Genomic DNA, 24837 nt, shown 5'->3' on the forward strand with positions numbered 1-24837 from the left:
TTCACATCCAGATTCTTATTTCAGTATTTCTCAGCACAACATGAAGTTAAGACAAAGGTAGAAAGGGCCCAGCCCCACCTCTGCCGAAACACGGGAGTCCAACAGGGAGGAGAACACAGCTCAGGGTGGGGAGGGGGCGCAGTGGGCAGGGGTCACCAGTCTCCCCATCTCCTCATGTTATGCTAATAGGAGCACAGATGCATTCAGATGCAGCTGCAGAAAGAGGGGTCAGGGGATCTGATGTCACAAAGCAGGACCAAGCATCACTCAGTCCCCACAAGGCAGCTGTCTCACATTGTTAGAGAAGAGAATCAGGAACCAGTTCAGGTCAGTCACGTAAGGGCTGACATTCTCCACAGCCCCCCACATGCCCACATGTCCCACTCAAAGATCCCTGCTGCCCAATGTGTCCCCTCTGCCCCAATCCCCCTTCCAATTTAGATTCTCCATGGTCTCACCTTTAGGAACCGTGAGAGACACATCAGAGCCCTGGGCACTGTCACTGCCTGGGGGGGAACAAGACCAGGACATGGTCAGAACCCACAGGAGAGAAACTAGAGAAGGAACTTTGAGGAGGGTGAGCCCTCCATGGCCTCCTGTCTGCACCCTCACAAGGGTCTCAGGAATCACCCCCTCCATACTTACTTGAAGCCTGGGTGTAGGTCCGTCCTTTTTCACCTGTGAGAAGAAAATATCACGTGAGAGGCCCGGGAGAAGGCTGAGTCATGAGACCCTACAGGAACCCCTAGTCCTGGACCCCAGAGAAGTTTTTGGAACTGTGGTCAAAACTCATGCTAGGATCAGGAACACAGAGAAGGGAGACGTGTAAGGACGGGGCCACCTGCCCTCCTGGAGGTCTGTCCTCAGCAAGGACCTCCCTCTGACCTTCAAGTGCTGGAAACCTGGTCCCCAACTAGAATTAGGAAGGTGAAAATTTTCTCTTTCATTTTCATACATGCTTTAGAAAAGCAAAATGTTAGCATCAGCTCCAGACTCCATGCGTGTGTGGGCATACTTTCCAGTAACAGGCAGGTAAACTACCTGGGCTTGAAACCCCCACTGAGACAAGAAAACTCAGATCCCTCCCTCCCTTCCCTACCTGAGTTCTTCTTCCTCCAGATCACAGCTCCAGCAACCACAGCCACCACGAAGAGAACCAGGCCAACAATGATGCCCATGGTGAGGAAGGGGGTCTGAGGAGGCTCTGTGGAGGCAAGGGTAGAGGCCCTGCCCTCAGGCTTGAGTCCTGACCTTGCTGAACTGAGTCCTGAAGGGCTCTTGCTTTATCTGAGAGGACGCTCCAGCCCCATCCCCCTCCTTACCCCATCTCAGGGTGAGGGGCTCCTGAAGCCCCTCGTGCTGCACATGGCACGTGTATCTCTGCTCCTCTCCAGAAGGCACCACCAGGGCTGCCCACTTCTGGAAGTTTCCGTCCCCTGAAGGCCTGGTCTCCACAAGCTCCATGTCCTGGGTCTGGTCCTCCCCATTGTACTGCCAGGTCAGTGAGATCTCCTCAGGGTAGAAGCCCAGGCCCCAGCACCTCAGGGTGACCTCATGGTCAGAGATGGGGTGATGGGTCACATGTGCCTTTGGAGGATCTGAGGAAGAATCAGAAAAGTCATAGTTTGTGTTACCTCCATTGGTCACTGAAGCAGCATCATGTGACCATGCTGAGAAAGGACAGAACAGTGATTTTTCCCCTCAGCTTTACTGAGGTATACTTAACAAAAATTGTACACATTTAGAGTGTACTACATGTTGCTTTGATATATATGTACACTGTGAAGTTAATTAATATATTCATCAACTTACCTTATGTGTGTGCGTGTTTGACAGGGGTGATGAGAATGATTAAGATCAATTTTAAAGTATACAATACAGAATTATTATTAACTATAGTCACCAGGCTGTACATCAGATCCCCAGACTTATTATGAAATTTTTTTACCCTCTGAGCTATGGAACGTTTAGGAGCATGGTTTTGAAAAAAGCAGCACAAGAGCTAGATAACAGCCTCAAATCAGAGATCAGGGATGATCTACATTAGTCCTTGGAAATTTCTCCAATGAGAGACTAGAATAGGAGCTCTAAAAATGTGAGGGGGAGAATACAGAGTAAAGGTCCTGAGTCTGGTGAAGGCTGAATGACTCAGGAAAGCTGAAGTCAGGGGGTTCTCAGGGTGAGAACAGGCCTTGAGAGAGAAAGTCATGGATCACAAGATGGCGGCCAGGGTCACAGGGCACCGCTGACCAGCTATTTCAGGGATGGTTTGTTTCCTGCTTCTTCGTCAAAGACACTGGATTCCTTGATTGTCCTTCAGAGAAGTGGGGCCACTGGTGACTGTCTTGTACAGAATATGAAAACCCGGGCGGATTTCCTCGCTCTCGGGACAAGAACCTGGGGCGCTGCTCCCACAAGGACACCACTTTCTTCTCCTCGTGGGAAGCCAGCTCCAGCCCGAGGGGAGATCAGGGCGGCCCCGCGCCCCTCGTACCTGCGCGCAGCAGCGCGTCCTTCCCGTTCTCCAGGTATCTGCGGAGCCCCTCCACGCACCGGCCCTCCAGGTAGTTCCTTAATCTCTCCGCATCACCGGCCGCCTCCACCTTGCGCTTGGTGATCTGAGCCGCCGTGTCCGCCGCGGTCCAGGAGCGCAGGTCCTCGTTCAGGGCGATGTAATCTCTGCCTTCGTAGCCGTACTGCTAATACCCGCGGAGAAGGCGCCCGTCCGGCCCCACGTCGCAGCCGTACATCAGCTGGAGGGTGTGAGACCCTGACCCGCCCCGACCACCCGCGGTGATTAAACCCAAACTGAAAATGAAACCGGGTCAAGCCCCGCCGGTTCCCCCCGGGTGGGGGTCGGGTGTGTTCCGCAATGTTGGGGTGACCCTCGGACCCGCAGACTCGGGCGACTCCGCCGGTCCCTGGGGATGGGGGTCGTGACCCGGACCCGGGCCCGCGTCGCTCACCGGCCTCGCTCTGGTTGTAGTAGCCGCGCAGGGTGTTCAGGTTCGCCCGGAAAGTCTGTGCGGCGTCCTTGGCCTTTCGCGTCTCCCGATCCCAATACTCGGGCCCCTCCTGCTCCACCCACCGCGCCCGCGGCTCCATCCTCGGATCCGGGGCGTCGCTGTCGAACCGCACGAACTCCGTGTCGTCCACGTAGCCGACGATGATGAAGCGGGGCTCCCCGAGGCCGGGCCGGGACACGGCGGTGTAGAAATACCTCAGGGAGTGGAAGGCTGGGGGCGGGGAGGGGTGAGACCGGGCCGGACCTCCTCCCGGCGCGGGTCCCGGGTCCGAGGTGACGGACCCGGGAGGGAGGAGGGGGCGTAGGGCCAGCGAGATGGAAGCGGTCGAAAACCTGTCCGAACTTTGAAAGGGGTAGAAAAGAAGGTCGGAATGCAAGGGAGGGACAGGATGGGACCCGGGGAGGGGGCGAGTCTGGGTAGGGGCGTCGGGGTCACTCGTTCCCTGGGGTAGTGCCCTAGACTCCCGGGCGGTCCCCTCGCCCCTCCCCGCAGAGGCCGTTCCCTCCCGACCCCGCACTCACCAGCCAGGGTCTCGATCAGGACCAGGACCCCCGAGAGCAGCTGGAGGAGGGTTCGCGGCCCCATGACTCGCATCCTCTGGGTCTGGGAAGAAGCAGCGTCTGGGCGGGTCGGTGGAGACTTTATAACCGGGATCCGCTGATTGGTTTTTCTAGAAACCGGGCACCTAGTGGCAGTGAGAACTGGAGCCGCATCATGAGGGTCCAGGCAGCAGGGCTAAACACAAGTTGTGAGAGATTCAGTGAAACTCGAGGAGAAGGGGAATCCCCAACATGGAGGGTTCCAGCCCCAGACACCGCCCTTGATCCTGAGATCCTGAGCGGCTTGCCCTCCAGGCACCTGGGACTTTGCCCTGATCCCTCCCCTCCTGCTAGGTAGAATGTTGAAACTACCCAATAATTGCACCCATCTCACACGCTAGCAAAGTAATGCTTAAAAATCTCCAAACCAGGCTTCAACAGAACCCGAACCCTGAACTTTCAGATGTTCAAGGTGGATTTAGAAAAGCCAGAGGAGCCAGAGATCAAAGTGCCAACATCCCCTGGATCATCGAAAAAGCAAGAGAGAAAACATGTACTTCTTCTTTATGGACTATGCCAAAGCCTTTGACTGTGTGGATCAAAACAAACAGTGGAAAATTCTTCAAGAGATGGGAATACCAGACGACCTGAGCTGCCTATTTCAGAAATCTGTATGCAGGTCAATAAGCTACAGTTAGAACTGGACATGGAACAACAGACTGGTTCCAAATTGGGAAAGGAATACGTCAAGCTTGTATATTGTCACCCTGCTCATTTATCTTACATGCAAAGTACATCATGTGACATGCTGGACTGGATGAAGCACAAGCTGGAATCAGATGGCCAAGAGAATATCAATAACCTCAGATAAGAAGATGACAACCACCCTTATGGCTGAAAGCAAAGAGGAACTAAAGAGCCTCTTGATGGAAGTGAAAGAGCAGAGTGAAAAAGTTGGCTTAAAGCTCAACACTCAGAAAACTAAGATCATGGCATCTGGTCCCATCACTTCATGGCAAATAAATGGGGAAACAATGGAAATAGTGGCAGACTTTATTTTTGGGGGCTCCAAAATCATGCAGATGGTGACTGCAGCCATGGAATGAAAAGACACTATGGAGAACAGTGTGGAGATTCCTTAAAAAACTGGAAATAGAACTGCCTTATGATCCAGCAATCCCACTGCTGGGCATACACACTGAGGAAACCAGAAGGGAAAGAGACACGTGTACCCCAATGTTCATCGCAGCACTGTTTATAATAGCCAGGACATGGAAGCAACCTAGATGTCCATCAGCAGATGAATGGATAAGAAAGCTGTGGTACATATACACAATGGAGTATTACTCAGCCATTAAAAAGAATACATTTGAATCAGTTCTAATGAGGTGGATGAAACTGGAGCCTATTATACAGAGTGAAGTAAGCCAGAAGGAAAAACATAAATACAGTATACTAACGCATATATATGGAATTTAGAAAGATGGTAACAATAACCCGGTGTACGAGACAGCAAAAGAGACACTGATGTATAGATCAGTCTTATGGACTCTGTGGGAGAGGGAGAGGGTGGGAAGATTTGGGAGAATGGCATTGAAACATGTAAAATATCATGTAAGAAACGAGTTGCCAGTCCAGGTTCGATGCACGATACTGGATGCTTGGGGCTAGTGCACTGGGACGACCCAGAGGGATGGTATGGGGAGGGAGGAGGGAGGAGGGTTCAGGATGGGGAACACATGTATACCTGTGGCGGATTCATTTTGATATTTGGCAAAACTAATACAATTATGTAAAGTTTAAAAATAAAATAAAATTAGAAAAAAAAAAAAAGAAAAGACACTTGCTCCTTGGAAGAAAAGCTACAAGCAACCTAGACAACATATTAAAAAGCAGAGACACTACTTTGTCAACAAAGGTCCGTCTAGTCAAAGCTATGGTGCTATGGTTTTTCCAGTAGTCATGTGTGGATGTGAGAGTTGGACCGTAAAGAAAGCTGGGTACTGAAGAATTGATGCTTTTGAACTGTGGTGTTGGAGAAGACTCTTGAGAGTCCCTTGGACTGCAAGGAGATCAAACCAGTCGATCTGAAGGGAAATCAGTCCTGACTCTTCATTGGAAGGACTGATACTGAAGCTGAAGCTCCAATACTTTGGCCGCCTGATGGGACGAACTGACTCATTGGAGAAGACCCCTGTGCTGGGCAAGATTGAAGGCAGGAGGAGAAGGGGATGACAGAGGATGAGACGGTTGGATGACATCACTGACTCGATGGACATGAGTCTGAGCAAGCTTCAGGAGATGGTGATGGGCAGGGAGGCCTGGCATGCTGCAGTCCATGGGGTCACAAAGGGTTGGACATGACTGAGTGACTGAACTGAACTGAACTCCCCTCCAAGAGCTCTTTGTCCCACTGTGTCCCTGAGTCCTAGCTCTGGGGCTGTTTGTGATTTTGATTAAAATATCTACACAATCTTACAAATTAGTGACGACTCTAAGGGTAGTATTATGTGACCACTTCTATGCATATTTTCCATACTACGAATAATATACTTTAAACATTTTTGTTTATTTAAATAATATTAATAACCCATGTGTTTAATGTGAATAACTATTTCCCAGAATAAACAGGGTGGTGAGAAGCATGGAGCTTTTTACATTTCTCCCAAGTTCTTTCCTGTCTCTTTCACTAGAAGACCACTGGATTTTCAGGTTTGCGTCTGCATTGAATCTGTTATTTTGACGGTAGTCTGTGAAAGTGAAAAAGCCCGCACATAGGTAGGAGTAGTATTTTTTAATAATCTTTCCAGATAATTGTGGGTGTTCATCTTGGATACAAAACTAAAACTGTACAAATTGTAGTTTCTCAAAGGTTTGTCCACAGTGGACCTGAAACAATATCATTGACTATTTTCTCTTCTGTTACATTAAAATCCATAAGCCTATTTTGCTCATTGAACATCTCTAATACTAATATAAGATTTTTACAAAGTAATAGATTGTTTCACTAAATTATACAGATGTTTCTGCTCATTCATTCTTTCAATAACAGTTGTTTTCCGTGAAAAAGAGGGTAGTTCAGATCACACAGTTTTTTCTTGGGCCATAGGACTTTGAAATGTAGTAGAAGTGCTCGATGTATACTTTCCATGTCATCACAGAAGATACTTTTAAAATGTGTATTTAAGACTGATGATTAGGAAACATAAGTATTTTTTAGTTTATTTTTAAAATTTTATTTTATTGAAGGATATTTGATTTATAATGTTAATTTGTGCTGTACAGCAGAGTGATTCACTTCTACATGTGTATAGATTTATTCTTTTTCGTATTTTTTTCCATTTTGGTTATTAAGGACAGATAGGAATTTTTAATGTGTCATTCTGGATGTTTTAAAGCAAACCTGATTATTAGTTTTCTTTTTTTCTGCAAGAAAGTTTTGAGGAAATAATTACTAGTTAAGTTTGCTACCATAGTCTCCATTACTGCTGTTATACATCAAAGCAAATGTCAACATAGTGAGAAGTCAAATAATATCTGAGTGATGCTATGAAAGTAGCTTTCACCTCAGGGATCTCATGAAAGGGTCTCAGTGACATCAAGGATTCCACAGACCACACTCTGAGAACTGCTGTTCTGAAGGAACCAGGGCGTCTCTCAACTGATCCCTGCCTTTGGCTCCTCTTCATTTTGGAAAATGCTTTTACCTGAGCTGGACTCCCTGCCTCCCCAAACTTAACTGAGGGCCCTGTGCCTGGGCTGCTCTAGGAGAGAACTCACCCCCTAGAAAGTGATGCCAGAGAGTGTCCTCAATCTGGGAAGGAAGGTGGGGGGACAGGTGTTTCCCCTTAGGAACTGGGAACAGTTTGTAGCTGAAGGCGCCAGACCCACTCATAACCTAGTTTGATTTTGTTACACACCAGCTTAATGTGTATTCATATCCCAGACAGAAATCTGACGTAGTGTCTAAGAAAAATAATATTGGCCCTTTCAACTCACGTGGTCTAGTGCACCTGACTCGAGGCCCACAAATTATGAAGAGCCATCCATTCCAACAGAACATCCTGTGCTGAAAGAATTGTTCTATGTCTGTGCTGTCCAGTCAGGTAGCCAGTAGCTACATGAGGCTATTTATCACCTTAAAGTGACTGTAGTGCTGAGCACTTTTATTTAATTTAAATAGCAATATGTGGCTACTAGCTAGCATATTGGTCAAGGCATATGTAGAATGTTGTTAATTAATCTCCTGTCTCTTTCCCCTAAAAGATACTGTGTGACTCATAGGTTGATGCACGTTAAAATAATCTTAATATTGAAGTCATGGATTTGTCTGTACAGGTCTTAGATATATCTTTAAATACAGCATGCTCTGAAAGTTTCTTTAATGTGTATTTTAACAGATAGAGTGTTCAGACATTAGCCAAACCATGGTTTATCACCTTAAGGTTGTAAGTGTTCAAAACTGCTCATCACTATATATAATCCTTGATCTCTTGGTGTTTTCCTTAACCTGGTAAACATAAGGAGACACAGAAGTCTTCATGTAGCCCAAAAGAAAGTGTTTATTGAACACAGCAGATATCAATACTTTGTAAGACTTGTACATACTTAAGTTGTAAAGCAGAACATTAGAATTCACCACCTTATTACTTTTTACTTACTGCTTCTGCTATAGTTTCTTCCCAAATTCCATCAATTCTGCTTCCCTTCACCCTTGGACCCCTCTCTCCTAGACAAAAATATACATGGATTTTTTACACTTGTGGAATGAAGAGTTTTAGGACCCAAAGATTAAAAGCCATCAAAATAGAAAAATGTTTCCTATGTCAATCAGACACTCACAGGATACAAACATATGCCCCTATTCCAATGGAGATACATAAAAGTTTTTGGCGAACAGGTAACATGTCTGAATGTTCTTCAGCCAAAGACCATCAGAAGCAAATCTGTGGGCAATCAAGTTGGATTTATACTGGATACAGCGAGGGAGATTACACAGTATCAGAGATGATAGGTAGTGTCCTTGTAAGGTGTTAGTACATATACAGCCAGGAGTGCCCAAACTCTGAGCTTGGCCCGGTACCTCCTGTCAGATCAGTGCCAACAGTATATTAGAAATAAAGTGTACAATAAAAATGCTGTGCTTGAATCATCCTGAAACCATTCCTGCCACCCCTGGTCCATGGAAAAATTGTCTTCCAAGAAATCAGTTGCTGGTGCCAAAAAGTTGAGGACCGCTGATATAGAGGATGTGGGCTTTGATTTTGAGAAGCATCTATGCGAGACTGGCTCACTCTAGATTGGGTGTGGTCAGGAATTGGGGGCAATTCTATGCCTGGGCACCTCAGTGAGCCTCTGCTATAGGGAGGGCAGACTAGAGCGAGGATACAGCTGTGACTGGGAGGAAGCAGTGGTCTCTGGATCAGCACAGGGAGAGGTTTGGTCCACGGTGAGGGGCACCGTGCTGCCTGGTTGGTCTGAGCTTGTACAGAATGCTGTCGTGTTCTTGTTTTGTCTCTCTGTGTCATGCACTCAGATGTCCTTGTCTGATGCTGATCTTCTGTGAGATGACTTATGTCTAACAGGAGAATAACACAGAAGCGAGGTGAGCTCTAGCCCAGCTAGAGGATCAGAATGTACATCCTAGTGTATGAGCTGAGGGTGATCTGTCAAATGCTTACAAATGTAAGGGATTTTCATGTAATTTTTGAAAGCATTATTTACCAGCACACAAGAGAATTGAAGAGATACTCAAGCATATACAAAAATAAATAATCCATATTCTTTCCCTCATTCCCCATTCACTCAAGTCCTCTACTCAGAAACAAGTGCAGTTAGAAATTTCTCATTTTTCTTTCCAGAAAAGTATACTGTTCATTAATGAATACTGTTAGATCAGTAGAAGAGGTCAGGCCACAGCCTGGGAGAAATTATTGTCAATTCACATATCTGATAAAGGACGTGTTTTAGAATATACATAGAAGTCTTCAACTCAACAAAATGAAAATAAGTCTTTAAAAATAAAGTTTGAACAGACACCTCTTGTAGAAGGTATAACAATGGAAATGTATATGAAAAGATGCTAAACATCTTATGTTGTTAGGAAATGTAAATTACAAAGACAGTAACGTGCATCACACCTGATGGCACATCTACAGTCCAAGAACTGGTGACGCCAAGGTTGGAGCAGCAGAAGGACGCAGAGCAGCAGAAACCCTCACTCACTGGGGCAGGAATAGGAAGCAGCGCAGCCTTGAGAAATGAGAGTCAGCAGTTTCTAAGGAAGCTACCCAGAAACTCTCCATCCTGTCCACTGATGAATCTAGTATTTTCTCCAACTCATTTGAAAACTTATATTTGCACACACCTAACCCTGATGCTGGGAGGGACTGGGGGCAGGAGGAGAAGGTGATGACAGAGGATGAGATGGCTGGATAGCATCACCGACTCGATGCACATGAGTTTGGGTGAACTCAGGGAGTTGGTGATGTACAGGGAGGCCTGGCATGCTGCGATTCATGGGGTGGCAAAGAATCGGACACGACTGAGCGACTGAACTGAGCTGAACTGTACACCAATGTGCATATCAGAGCGCCCCTAAGTGTGGGCTGCACATAGTGACTTTCTTCTAAAGATCACAGGGTGAGGAGTGGGAAAGTAAAAATAGAAGTTCACACAGAAACCTGGGAAATGTACCTTAGCCAGGTGATGAAGTGAACTTATTAGTGATATCCCAGTGGACAGTGTGTACCCTTGGTGACTGGAGAATGTCACTCATCTCTGTGGTCCTCTTCCCAAAACCCTTTGCCCCAGTCAAATCAAAAGATGTTCTACTATGTCTCTGAGCAGTACTCCCCAAAACATCAAAGTCATCAAGAATAAAAGAAGTCTGTGTGACTGTCTCAGCCAGAGGAGCCTGAAGGAGACACAATTCAGACTTAATATGTGTCTTTCATAGGATCCTGGATCAGGTTAAAGGAAAACTAATGAAGTCCAAATAAATTCTGGAGTTTAGTAACACTGTATCAATATTGGTCATCATCAGCTGTGAGGACTGTATGATGGTGGCATAAAATGTCCTCACAGAGTGTGGGCTATATAGTAACTCTCTACTAACTTTGCTACTTTTTGGTAAATTTCAAACTATACTAAAATGAAAGCACATTTTATATCAACTAGAAATGAACAGGAAATGGAAGAAGCGATTATCAACTTTCCAGGATGTTTTCTTGCCTAGAAAATCCCATGGATGGAGGAGCCTGGTGGGCTGCAGTACATGGGGTCGATAAGAGTCGGACACGACTGAGCGACTTCACTTTCAATTTTCACTTTCCTGCATTGAAGAAGGAAATGGCAACTCACTCCAGTGTTCTCACCTGGAGAATCCCAGGAATGGGGGAGCCTGGTGGGCTGCCGTCTATGGGGTCGCACAGAGGCGGAAATGACTGAAGCAACTTAGCAGCAGCAGCAACAGGATGTTTGCATCAATGAGCTGTAGAGAGGAGACATGGAGAGAAAAGATGGGAAACTGAGATACAGGCGGGGTTCCAGCGCTCTCCTCTCCTCTAATCCTTGCTGTACCCTCGAGCCTGACCCCAGAGCTGCTCAGAAACCACCTTCACCCCCTCAATGGACCAGGGCAGCCACCTCTGTCTGACTCAGACCACAATGCATCCTCTGCCTTCCCTGTGCAGAACTGGAGAGGAAACAGTGGTCATGACCCAGTGTGGCCACCGGGCTGATGACTGGACACCTGAGCTCCCCTTTGACCTCCTTACCAGAGACCTGCCCAGGCTCTCTTTAGGCTCCCAGCAGTGGGTGAGTGCTGTGCACACAAGCTGGTGTCCATTCGGTGTCAAAATCAAAGTTGGAATTTCACCCAAAATACGCGCTGACATGGACATTTCTCTCCCCATTAAATAACCAAGGACTTTGGCCTCAGAGAGGACCAGATATCAAGGCCGTAATGCCAGGTCCAGGGTGGAGCCCACAAACATACAGGGTGTCCTCATTATCAAGGGATGGGACCTTGCTACTGGCTACTGCCACACTTACAGACTCTTCCTCTGGGGAATCAGCTCTGGAATCTCCATTCCTAGGATGCAGGAGGAGAGGGGAGAAAGAAGAGAGAGAGGAGATCCCAAAGTGCCTGTAAGGTGGGGAGGCTCCTGGAGAAGTGTGGAGAGGCAGGAAACACTGACATTGTGGGATGGAGGCCACGGGCGTGGGAGGTAGGAACCAGAGAGGAGAGGGTGGGGGAGGGTCACTGAGTAGATGTGAACACAGGGAGGTGGGGTCTGAGTGGGGAGAGGCACAGGGGCTTCGGGCCTGGGTGCTGGTAGAGGCTCTGTTTTCCACCTGGATGATAAACACACAGGTGCCAGCTCTGTATTCTGGTGGTAAACTATACTTATGTTTTCGGTATTTTTCTGAAATTACATGTATCAGTTCAGTTCAGTTCAGTCACTCAGTTGTGTCTGACTCTTTGCAACCCCATGGACTGCAACAAGCCAGGCCTCCCTGTCCATCACCAACTCTCAGAGTTTACTCAAACTCATGTCCATTGAGTAGGTGATGCCATCCAACCGTCTCATCCTCTGTCATCCCCTTCTGCTCCCACCTTAAACTTTCCCAGCATCAGGGTCTTTTCAAATGACTCAAATCTTTGCGTCAGGTGGCCAATGTATTGGAGTTTCAGTTTCAGCATCAGTCCTTCCAATGAATATTCAGGACTGATTTCCTTTAGGATGGACTGGTTGGATCTCCTCGCTGTCCAGGGGACTCTCAAGAGTCTTCTCCAACACCACAGTTCAAAAGCATCAGTTGTTTAGCACATAGCTTTCTTTATAGTCCAGCTCTCACATCCTTCCAAGTATGCTGTGACTCAAGTACAGGTGGAAGAAGGAAAAAGAGAAAAGGAGAGAGCACAGGAGATTACAGGAATTCCTTTCTTCCAGAGAAATACCTCCACCTCAGTCCCCACTTCACACACCCCCATACATGATGCTGGGGGCGGCAGTGGGGCAGGGAGACTCAAGGAAGGGAAATCTCATCCTGAGCTCACAGTCAAGGTTACTGGGACATTGTCCATTTATTTGCTAAAACAGTGGGACCACTGTGTCAGAAAGACTGGCCCAACAGATTGGGAAAAAGATCTGCCCAGCTGGTGGCTATGAAGGTGGTTCCTGGAGATCAAAGGACAGGACCTGGAGTGGAGCCTGGAGGCCACAAGGGTGACAAGGAGATCAGGCATGAGTGGGGGCCAGGGGTCCCCCTAACATTTTCCAGAGGCAGGAAAATGACCTTCTCCCTCTCTAGACCTACACTCAAGGACACCAAGGAGGGTACCCCTCCTCTCCAGGCATCACACACCTCCCACCCTTTGAAGCCTCGAAGAGTACTCTTCTGCCCTGAGTCCTAAGAGCCCAGGACCCCAGCCTCCTGCCTCTTCATCTCCTTCGTGAACCTTACTCACTTACCACACAAGGACAAAAGAGATTAGCAGGGGTCTGGGGAAGTCATGGGCTGGCACGGATCCTCATCAGGGTGGGAGGTTTAGGTCACCAGAGCATAGTCCTCAGTTTTCTTCATGTCCCCAGCAGGGGGCGCCACTCCTGGCACACAGGAGGTTCTCCATCAGTTCCCTGCCTCCTGGAAGCTGTTTCCCAACAACTCATTATAGACTAGGTTGCATTTACATCTCATTCCACCCTGCTGTGAATCCCTTGGTGTGTCACTCACTGAGACCCTGTACAGAGCCTGACATCTAGTAACTACATAACAAATGATGAGCAAATCAGTGTGGGGTTTTCTTCAACTGACTCATACATGCATAAAGTCTAAAAAGTTCATATGACATAAAGGGTTACAGTGAAAAGTAAATTTCCTCCTCCATCCCATCCAAAATCTTTCCACATTCCCTCCCAGAACAAGGTAAGTGTTACAGTTTAGACAGTATTCTAGAGAGAGAGTCCATTTTGTAAGATGGTATTTTGCATACATTCTATCTACAACTTTGTTATCAATTAGCAATATATTCTGAGACTATTCTATTTTTAAAATACAAATCTAATTCAGTTTAAGATATTGATAATAATGATTCTCCACTGATGATTTTAAACATTTACGTATAGCAAAAATCCTTCATCTTCCATAATAATAGAATTTTTTCCTAGACAAAGTCACCTAGATTTAAAATATACTCATTCTCCAATCTCTCTGAGGCTGCTTGTCCTCATGGTTAAATTCTCGCCAATATGATGAGGCAGATGTAAGTTTTTGAATTTTGATTTTCAAGGGAAGAAACTTTTCCTCCTTTCCTGCTTTCCCTGGTTGCTCCCAAACCATGAACGTGGTCTTGGGTTCCTCGGTCCATGCCAACAAGGGTAAGGTCCCAGGGAGAGAGAGAGGAAAGGTCCCGGGGACCTGGATGCCTGGACAACCTCGTGTGCAGGGCTGCCCTAAGGTTAAGGTGTTAGCCGCTCAGTCGTGTCTGACTCTTTGCAAGCCCGTGGACTGTAGCCCTCCAGTCTCCTCTGTCCATGGGATTCTCCAGGCAAGAATACTGGAGTGGGTTGCCATGTCCTTCACCAGGGGATCTTCCCAACTCGGGGATTGAACCCGAGTCTTCTGCACAGCGGGGCGGACTCTACCATGTGACACCAGGGAAGCCCAAGCAGCCCTGCAGGGCCACCCTAGCAGCCCTGGAACTCCCTGCCTCACTGTCCTGGGAGACACACACCAGTGTGTGAGACCAGTGTTACTTGGGTTCGGCCGCACACAGTGAATTAATACATATCGGGAGAACAGGATTCTCAGAGTGTGTGTTCATGATGGTCTGTTGGGAGATGAGCAGAGATGTATTTACAGTGTCACCCCTGGCTCCCGGGACATTACTGTGAGCTGGAGGAAAGGAGAGCTGGGCTCGGGGTGGGGGGCAGCACAGGGAGCCTGGAGATGTTACCTTCCTCATCTTCCCAGCCGTGGGGTCTGACAGGGGAGGGTTTGGTCACCAGGTATCCATTTGGGGGCGTTTGTCTCTTCATGTTCCTTCCTGTCCTCTTTACAGACAGTTTCCTTCACATTCCAGACAGGATGAGAATCTCTGCTGATGGTCTCTTCCTCCTTGTCCTCCTGTTTGAGCGCAGGGCCTGTGGAGGCTGAGACCTAGAGGAGGAACTTCTCAGGTAGGACAGGAATGCAGGTCACTCATCCTCCTTGTGGAATCTCTGCTTCCCCAGCCTGGCCTGCACAGCTAGTCCTGAGACAGCTGACCATGGGTCCCTCATATCTTTTTGCCCTGTGATCCCAAAATGTATGTTTATTAATCTCCTAAATGTTACCAGAGAGTCACTAGTCCAGCTTATGTTCCTAAAGTGAGTATTATACAGAGGTATTGCTCCCAGAGGAGGGAACACTGGGAGCACCTTAGACCTGCCAAGCACAGGATGACTCTGCGATCATCTGACCACATGGCTTCTCACAGAACTAAGGCTAGAAATGCAGAGACCAAAACAATAGAGAGTTCAAGTCCAAGGCTTTGGGTCTCACTCCTCATATATCCAGATAAAAATTATGTTCCAAAAATACTAGGGCAAACTTCCAGGTTATTTGGAATTAAAAGAGAAAACTTTGTAGGTAGAAACATAAAGGTAGGAAATGAAAAGAAAGTAGCCAGATTGAGAGTTACAGTTTTCTCACTGTCACTGGTAATTATCATGCCAGTTTCTGCAAGAACCACAGTGGAGAATTAACTGGATATGATGTGACCACCACACTTATATCCTGTAAGTCTTTGAGGATGACCTTAACTTCTTTCATTATCCCCAGGACACAATATTGCCTTTAATAATCTGTCTTGGCTGAGTATTTTCCAACATCATTTTATATTCCCAGTAGTAGGTTCCATGCTTCCAAACTCTCCACATCCTCTCCAAGCATATGAATCTTGGTTTCTGGATTTTCAAGGAGGGGATGTCACCTATGCTCCCCACATGAGCAAGCTCTGGGTTACATTTCCTATTACAGCTCATAAGCTTTAGTAAACCAAAGGGAAGATTTTTCCAGATTTGGCTAATGCCCTAAGGGTGAAAACAACTCCCTCTGAAATATTGCCCACATTTATTTTTTGCCTAAATTATATTTATATTTATTCTCTTAGTACTGTACTTACAGAAGCTTTTTATACTTAATCTATTATTTTTATTTGCTTTCACTGGCCACGTAAACCTTAAAACCAGGCCAACCATGTTACCTAAAATGGAATCTCCAAAGCCTATTTTGTCAATCCTGCTATTTTTCTGGCACCAGGTAGTTGCCCGAATATAAGCCCACAAACCAATGATACTTTATGTCTTCTGTGAGCCAGTGCTGGTTTGGGAAATGCTTGTGATCAGCTCACAGTAAGAAACATACAGACATTGAAAGTGAGCATAAGCAAGTAAACTACCTTATCTTGACCCAGACTGGTAATTGCCAGGAAAAAGATGAGCGTTTTTATCACATCATGGATCTGCTAAGACTGTTGGATTATTAGTCTTCATGGACTAGAGATTATAGCTTGGTGTCTAAACTAGTACTTAAAAGACTTCTGTGTGGGTCACATGTAACTAATCAGTTTCATAGATACTTTCCCCAGCAAATGCATGTACAAAGAAATACAAAAGTACAGTTCAGTCGCTCTGTCGTACCCAACTCTTTGCAACCCCATGGACTGCAGCACAGCAGGCTTCCCTGTCCATTACCAACCCTTGGAGCTTACTCAAACTCATGTCCCTCGAGTGGATGATGCCATCCAACCATCTCATCCTCTCTCATCCCCTGCCCCTCCTGCCCTCAATCTTGCCCAGCATCAGGATCTTTTCCAATGAGTCAGTTCTTCCCATCAGGTGGCCAAAGTATTGGAGCTTCAGCTTCAGCATCACTCCGTCCAATGCATATTCAGGGTTGATTTCCTTTAGGATTGACTAGTTTGATCTCCTTGCATTCCAAGGGACTCTCAAGAGTCTTCTCCAACACCACAGTTCAAGAGCATCAGTTTTCTTGTACTCAGCCTTCTTTATGAAGTCCAACTCTCACATCCCTACATGACTACTGGAAAAACCATAGCTTGGACTACACAGACCTTTGTTTGCAAAGTAATGTTTCTGCTTTTGAATATGCTGTCTAGGTTGGTCATAGCTTTTCTTCCAAATATCAAGCAACTTTCAATTTCATGGCTGCAGTCACCATCTGCAGTGATTTTGGAGCCCCCCCAAAATAAAGTCTGACACTGTTTCCATTGTTTCCTCATTTATTTGCCATGAAATGATGGGACTGGATGCCATGATCTTAGTCTTCTGAATGTTGAGCTTTAAGCCAACTTTTTCACTCTCCTTTTTCATTTTAATCAAGAAGCTCCTCAGTTCCTCTTTGCTTTCTACCATAAGGGTGGTGTCATCTGCATATTTGTGGTTATTGAAATTTCTCCCGGCAATCTTGATTCCAGCTTGTGCTTCATCCAGCCCAACATTTTGCATGATGTCCCTTTCATTATAGGGGACTGGAATGCAAAAGTAGGACGTTAAGAAACACCTGGGGTAACAGGAAAATTTGGCCTTGGAATACAGAATGAAGCAGGGCAAAGGCTAATAGAATTTTGCCAAGAGAATGCACTGATCATAGCAAACACCCCCTTCCAACGATACAAGAGAAGACTCTACACATGGGCATCACCAGATGGTCAACACCGAAATCAGATTGATTATATTGTTTGCATCCAGAGATGGAGAAGCTCTACACAGTCAGCAAAGACAAGACCAGGAGCTGACTATGGCTCAGATCATGAACTCCTTATTGCCAAATTCAGACTTAAATTGAAGAAAGTAGGGAAAGCCACTAGACCATTCAGGTATGACCTAAATCAAATCCCTTATGATTATACAGTGGAAGTGAGAAATAGTTTTAAGGGACAAAATCTGATAGAGTGCCTGATGAACTATGGATGGAGGTTTGTGACATTGTACAGGAGACCGGGATCAAGACTATCCCGATGTGAAAAAATACAAAAAAGCAAATTAGCTGTCTGAGGAGGCCTTACAAATAGCTGTGAAAAGAAGAAAAGCAAAAGCAAAGGAGAAAAGGAAAGATATAAACATCTGAATGCAGATTTCCAAAGAATAGCAAGGAGAGATAAGAAGCTTTCTTCAGCAATCAATGCAAAGAAATAGAGGAAAACAACAGAATGGGAAAGACTAGAGATCTCTTCAAGAATATTAGAGCTACGAAGGGAACATTTCATGCAAAGATGGGCTCGATAAAGGACAGAAATGGTATGGATATAACAGAAGCAGAAGATATGAAGAAGAGGTGGCAAGAATACACGGAAGAACTGTACAAAAAAGATCTTCATGACCAAGATAAACATGATGGTTTGATCACTCACCTAGAGCCAGACATCTGGAATGGTAAGTCAAGTGGGCCTTTGAAAGCATCGCTATGAACAAAGCTAGTGGAGGTGATGGAATTCCAGTTGAGCTATTTCAAATCCTGGAAGATGATGCTGTGACAGTGCTGCGCTCAATATGCCAGCAAATTTGGAAAACTCAGCAGTGGCCACAGGACTGGAAAAGATCAGTTTTCATTCCAATCCCAAAGAAAGGCAACGCCAAAGAATGCTCAAACTACTGCACAATTGCACTCATCTCACACGCTAGTAAAGGAATGCTCAAAATTCTCTAAGCCAGGCTTCAGCAATACGTGAACTGTGAACTTCCAGATGTTCCAGCTGGTTTTAGAAAAGGCAGAGGAACCACAGATCAAATTGCCAACATCCGCTGGATCATGGAAAAAGCAAGAGAGTTCCAGAAAAACATCTATTTCTGCTTTATTGCCTATGCCAAAGCCTTTGACTGTGTGGATCACAATAAATTGTGGAAAATTCTGAAAGAGATGGGAATACCAGAACACCTTACCTGCCTCGTGAGAAAGCTATATGCAGGTCAGGAAGAAACAGTTAGAACAGGACATGGAACAACAGACTGGTTCCAAATAGGAAAAGGAGCACGAAAAGGCTGTATATTGTCACCCTGCTTATTTAACTTCTATGCAGAGTACATCATGAGAAACGCTGGGCTGGAAGAAGCACAAGATGGAATCAAGATTGCCAGGAAAAATATCAGTAAGCTCAGATACGCAGATGACACCACTGTTATGATAGAAAATGAAAGGAACTAAAAAGTCTCTTGATGAAAGGTAAAGAGGAGAGTGAAAAAGTTGGCTTAAAGCTGAACATTCAGAAAATGAGGATCATGGCATCCGGTCCCATCACTTCATGGGAAATAGATGGGGAAACAGTGGAAACAGTATCAGACTTTATATTTTGGGGCTCCAAAATCACTGCAGATGGTGATTGCAGCCATGAAATTAAAAGATGCTTAGTCCTTGGAATGGAGAAGGCAATGGCACCCCACTCCATTACTCTTGCCTGGAAAATCCCATGGATGGAGGAGCCTGGTAGGCTGCAGTCCATGGGTTGCTAAGAGTTGGACATGACTGAGCGACTTCACTTTCACTTCACTTTCATGCATTGGAGAAGGAAATGGCAACCCACTCCAGTGTGCTTGCCTGGAGAATCCCAGGGATGGGGGAGCCTGGTGGGCTGCCGTCTATGGGGTCTCACAGAGTCGGACACGAGTGAAGTGACTTAGCAGCAGCAGCACTCCTTGGAAGGAGAGTTATGACCAACCTAGACAGCATATTCAAAAGCAGAGACATTACTTTGCCAACAAAGGTCTGTCTAGTCAAGGCTATGGTTTTTCCAGTGGTCATGTATGGATGTGAGAGTTGGACTGTGAAGAAAGCTGAGCGCCGAAGAATTGATGCTTTTGAACTGTGGTGTTGGAGAAGACTCTTTCGAGTCCCTTGGACTGCAAGAGGATCCAACCAGTCCATTCTAAAGTAGATCAGTCCTAGGTGTTCATTGGAAGGACTGATGCTAAAGCTGAAACTCCAATACTTTGGCCACCTCATGCGAAGAGTTGAGTCATTGGAAAAGACTCTGATGCTGGGAGGGATTGGGGCAGGAGGAGAAGGGGACGACAGAGAATGAGATGGCTGGATGGCATCACCGACTTGATGGACATGAGTTTGAGTAAACTCCGAGAGTCAGTGATGGACAGGGAGGCCTGGAGTGCTGGGATTCATGGGGTTGCAAGTGTCGGACATGACTGAGTGACTCAACTGAACTGAACTTTGCACATAGGCCTTCCCTGATAGCTCAGTTGGTAAAGAATCCACCTGCAATGCAGGAGACCCCCATTTGATTCCTGGGTCAGGAAGATCTCCTGGAGAAGGGATATGCTACCCATGCCAGTATTCTTGGGCTTCCCTTGTGGCTCAGCTGGTAAAGAATCTGCCTGCAATGTGGAAGACCTGGGTTCGATTCCTGGGTTGGGAAGATCCCCTGGAGAAGGGAAAGGCTACCCACTCCTGTATTCTGGCCTAGAAAATTCCATGGACAGTCCATGGGATTGCAAAGAGTCAGCCACGACTGAGCCACTTTCACTATTCACTCTGCATAGAAGTTAAAAAAGCAGGGTGACAATATATAGCCTTGATATTCTCCTTTCCCATTTTGGAACCAGTCTGTTGTTCAATGCCGGGTTCTGACTGTTGCCCCTTGACCTGCATACAGGTTTCTCAGGAGGCAGGTAAGATGTTCTGTTATTCCCATCTCTTGAGGAATTTTCCACAGTTCATTGTGATCCACACAGTCAAAGGTTTTGGCATAGTCAGTAAAGCCGAAGTAGATGTTTTTCTGGAACTTTCTTGTTTTTTCTGTGATCCAACGGATGTTGGCACTTTAATCTCTGGTTCCTCTGACTTTTCTAAATCCAGCTTGTACATCTGGAAGTTCTAGTTCACATACTGTTGAAACCTAGGTTGGAGAATTTTGAGTGTTACTTTGCTAGCATGTGAGATGAGGGTTACTGTGCAGTAGTTTGAACGTTCTTTGGAATTGCCTAAGTTACAAAAGCTAATATGCAATAAAATGTCAGTATATATGTATGGGTCCCATGAAGACTTATAGACCTTCTTTTTTAAGCCTGGAATGAGACAATGGCAGCTGGAGGACATTTTGAGTAATCATTTCATCATTCCGAAGTGCACTCCGCTTAACTGAGAGTATAAACTAGAGTAGACAGAAACGCCCTCATAATGCAAGGTCACAGAAGAAGTTGAAAGACATCATTGATTCATTCATCCAACCTGACTGGTTACAAAGTAGCAGACCAAGTCTGATCTAGATCACTGCTCAAAAAGATTGAAATTTGTCATTCTTTTCCCCTCCCTCACTCTCCTTCTCCAACCCCAGAATGTGTACCCTCTTCCCAAATAAGGGGAATTTCACACTTGATGATCTTGGTGGAAGGCAGACAGCTTCCTCCATTAGACAGAAAACCTTGCTTCCTAAATATTCCTGCAGGTAGAAAGAGGCTGAGCTCCACCAGGCAGGTTACCACATGCTGGACTCTTCCTTAGGACATGGTGCCACAGAGAGACTGGAACTGCACTGAATACTTTAGGCACATATGGCACCCGGGGAAGGGGTGGCAATGTGCCGTCCAGCTGTCAGGAGCAGCAGAGAGCAAGTCTACCACAGGGTCCGTTGTCCAGCATCAGGGCTGACAGTGCTGTGAACAGGAGTATCTGTGCTCACCTGCAGGGGAAGGGGTTCCTGGGTGGGCCCTGACCAGGGTGGGGTTGAGGATTCTGTTCCTGGCTGTGGCCTCAGGGCTGTTCAGTGGTTTTCCCTGAAATAAACTCAAAACCACAAGTGTGCCTCTCTCTGTTTCATTTAGAACAATTTGAAATCTTTTTTTCTACCCAGAACTACCTAAGAATACCATGCAGGGAAGACTCAGAGAGCAAGCATTCAGAGACTTTTCCTTCTGCTTTATTATGATTGATATACAATATTGAGTCAGTTTATGGTGTACAACTGTTGATTTGATACACTTCTGTACTTCAAAATTATCACCACCATAGCTTTGTCTGACAACTGAATCATGTCCCATAATTACCTCTTTTGCATGTGTGGAGAAAATTTAGATTTACTCTCTTAGCAACTCAGAGACTCTCTTTATGGTGAGCTGATAATCACTTCCTAAATTTTCAGCCTGGTGATAGCACACGGCAGAAACAACATGTAACTCACACCAAATGTTTTGTCTTTTTCCTCTGAGGAAAAAAAAACATTTAAATGTGTGTTTAAGACCCCTCCCCACCTTAATCATTCTCTGATCTTTAACGTCAGTGGATCCCAGTCTGCTCAGGACTGCTTGTTGAGATTGTTACAAAATACTCAGGACTCTTCCCAGATCCACCATCTAGAGTGTAGGGCTCAGAGTCCGGGAGTCTATTATGAACGAGCCTACAGGGAGGCTGGTGCACAGCCAGGTGGGAATCCAGATCTGTGTTCCTGCTATGAAATGTGTGATCTGAAGATCAGCACCAACTGTGTTATAAGTCTATTCCAGACCTTCTGTCTCTAAGAGGAGTGCAGGTGAAGGACATTCCTTCATGTCCTTCAGGACCCCTTTCCATGTGCCATCTAGACGTCAGAATGGTGCCGTCTGCTCAGGTGTGTGGTCTGATCAGTTCCCATAGCAAAGGGGATTCAGGATTCAGTCCTTGTTCCTCTGCTTCTATAGCCAATTCTCCCCTCATCTGTGACCTCATCTATTCTCAAGGCTTTGAATATCATTTATATGGTGTGACCACTTCCATCTATTTCTCCAGTCAAGTGATCTCAACTAAACCCTAGACTAGTAACCCAATTCAGTTGCCACCTCCCTAAACCAAATGCTGATGATGCCTCCTCAACATGCTCCTTCCAGAGTCCTTTCATTTCCACAGTAGGTGCCCCACATGCTTACTTGCAAATCTCAAATTTTGCCGTCCTCCTTCACCCTTTCTCATAACTGAGATTTAATCCTCTAGGATGTGCTGTAAAATGCATTTTCAGAATAAATCAAGAATCCACTCACTCACTACTATCTTCCCTGCTCACACCCCAGACAAGCAGTAGCCTCCCCAGCCTGGACCCTGTGCTGTTTCCCTCAGGCTCCTCTGCTCCTCCCTTGCCCTTCACCTCCTGCCTCTGCACAGCAGCCTGGCTGACCCTTCCAGAGAGCAGTCATAGCAGGTCCTCCTCTGTTTGTATCATCCTATGACCTCACAGCTTACTGAGATAAAATCAACCCCCTCTAACATCCTGGAGGCCCACAGGATCTGGCCGGACATGGGATCTCATCACAATTCCTTTTCCTTCAGCCCCAGCTGCCTCCTGGCTCTCCCTTGAACACAGAACCCTCGTGCATTTGCCCTGGAGGCTCCTCTGCCTGGAGAGAACCTCCCCTAGACCTCCTTGTGGACAATCCTTCATGTTCTCCACATCTTTACTCAAAGGTCACCTTTTCAGTGAGGCCCCTGTGCACCCTAGTAACACAGCCACCTTCCCTGTCCCCACACACTCACACTCTGCGTCACCTTCCTCAGAGCATTTACCAACCCATACGGGAAACACTTCACTCACTAGGCTCACAGTCATGCTCTGCCCCTTCCTTCTAGAACACATTGCACATGGTGGACAAGGTTTTTCAGTTGTTAGTTCACTGAGTTCTCCTAGATGCAAAAAGAGTGTGTCATGTCTCCATCACACAACAAATATCAGTTGAATGAATGGGCAGTAAAGCACTTCCCTATTCCAGAGATAGTGTCTTTATTAATGTGACCTCAGGCCACATGCTGTCTCATTGCAGTTACAGCACAACATCCATTCGCACCGACCTCAATGCGGCCTATATTTTCCTCATAAAGGCTGATCTCCCTTCCCTCCCACACCGGTCAGCCTGCATACCACACACAAGGCTCTATCTCTTCAGAAAGGGAAGATCCTTCGCTTCCGGCTCCTATATTCAACCCGCTGTGATTTTATTAGACTAGCTTTCTAAATCTATGAGTTGAGATGGGAGCCAATAGTAGCCTTAGAAGATGTAAGGGCAGAAAAGGGGGCAGACTGCAGAGAAGAGAGAAGTCCAGCAAGAATTAAGTCAAGATAAGAAAACTATTGGGTCCCTCTTCTTTGCAAGTTCCATCACGTGGTCCTTTTCAAAGATGGAAAAAAGTTGGAAGAAGAATCCGGCAAAATTTCTAGGATGGCAAGAGCTGGATGGCTCTGAAATTTCCCTCTTGACACCGCTGAGATCCTGTGTGTATGGATCCCTTGACTTGTGGGGACAACGACAGGCAAAGTGACCCCTGCTGCTGTCAGAGATGGGATCACCCAGAGAAGAATGAGACCAGGACTCTACACATGAAAAAGAACAGTCATTACAGCAACAACAATAATAGCAATAACTAAATAAGCAAAATATAAACACATTCAAAAATGACAGGAGCTAAGGATTGGTTCAAGGCCTGAGCCTAGGCTAACCGTTTAAGAAACGCACCCTGCCCATGGTGCTGGAGATACAAGGCCCAGGTGACTTCTCAGTCCATGATCACAGGTCCTTGGTGGAAAAAGGATTTACTGAAGGGACAAGGACAATGGAATGGAGAAGAGTGACCAGTCCAGGAGTGACCATGGGCAGTGCATGCATGCCCACCAGGCATGGTTCACTGACTGGGCACAGGCCCTGTCCATACTCCTCACAACCTCCTCCTGTTCTCCTGCAGCTGACTCAGCACAGCAAACCTGTGGATGGATCTGGAAGGTTCTCAGTGTTTCAGTTTATCTCCTCTTTCAAACTTTAGGAATCCTCACCTTTATTATCCAATCCCCCTTCATAGCATCGATTAGAAAAGACAAATTCATCTATACAGATTTTATCTTCAAAAAGGAAATAAGACATCATTACTCAGTGCATATGAAGCAAAGAGCTTCACGTTATGCCAATAGGAGCACAGATACATTCAGATGCAGCTGCAGAAAGAGGGGTCTGGGGATATGACATCACAAAGCAGGACCGAGCATCACTCAGTCCCCACAGGGCAGCTGTCTCACACTATGAGAGAAAAGAATCAGGAACCAGTTCAGGCGGTCATGTAAGGGCTGACATTCTCCACAGCCCCCCACATGCTCACATGTCCCACTCAGAGACCCCCGCCACCCAGTGTGTCCCCTCTGCCCCAACTACCCTCCCAATCTAGACACCCCAGTGTCTCACCTTTAGGAACCGTGAGAGACACATCAGAGCCCTGGGCACTGTCACTGCCTGGGGGAGAACAAG

The 24837-nt window shown here is 46.3% G+C and overlaps 2 protein-coding genes and 1 pseudogene across 10 annotated transcripts in view; all 3 read right to left on the reverse strand.

Annotated features, from left to right (window-relative positions):
* LOC109577105 (BOLA class I histocompatibility antigen, alpha chain BL3-7) lies at positions 1-3753 on the reverse strand. Its single transcript, XM_070777484.1, is given in 8 exon segments — positions 1-213; positions 459-506; positions 646-678; positions 1100-1204; positions 1323-1598; positions 2495-2770; positions 2967-3236; positions 3548-3753. Coding segments are annotated over 8 exon segments (1122 nt in total). The 5' UTR covers positions 3621-3753; the 3' UTR covers positions 1-172.
* Positions 260-24837, reverse strand: part of LOC109577074 (BOLA class I histocompatibility antigen, alpha chain BL3-7) — a 27783-nt gene continuing 3205 nt past the window's right edge. For 4 of the 9 annotated variants that reach the window (XM_070777496.1, XM_070777487.1, XM_070777485.1 and 1 more), the window contains 2 exons: positions 24775-24822; positions 23311-24612 (listed from right to left, as the gene is read on the reverse strand). The gene's annotated coding sequence lies outside the window, so the exon portion shown is untranslated. Of the gene's footprint in view, positions 296-16838; positions 17106-23310; positions 24613-24774; positions 24823-24837 lie in introns of those variants that run through there. The other 5 variants (XM_070777489.1, XM_070777486.1, XM_070777493.1 and 2 more) reach the window with 3 other exon arrangements.
* The window catches only part of LOC109576679 (BOLA class I histocompatibility antigen, alpha chain BL3-7-like), a 43211-nt pseudogene continuing 41684 nt past the window's right edge, over positions 23311-24837 (reverse strand).

Source organism: Bos indicus, chromosome 23, assembly GCF_029378745.1.
Source record: "Bos indicus isolate NIAB-ARS_2022 breed Sahiwal x Tharparkar chromosome 23, NIAB-ARS_B.indTharparkar_mat_pri_1.0, whole genome shotgun sequence".
NCBI lineage: Eukaryota > Metazoa > Chordata > Mammalia > Artiodactyla > Bovidae > Bos > Bos indicus.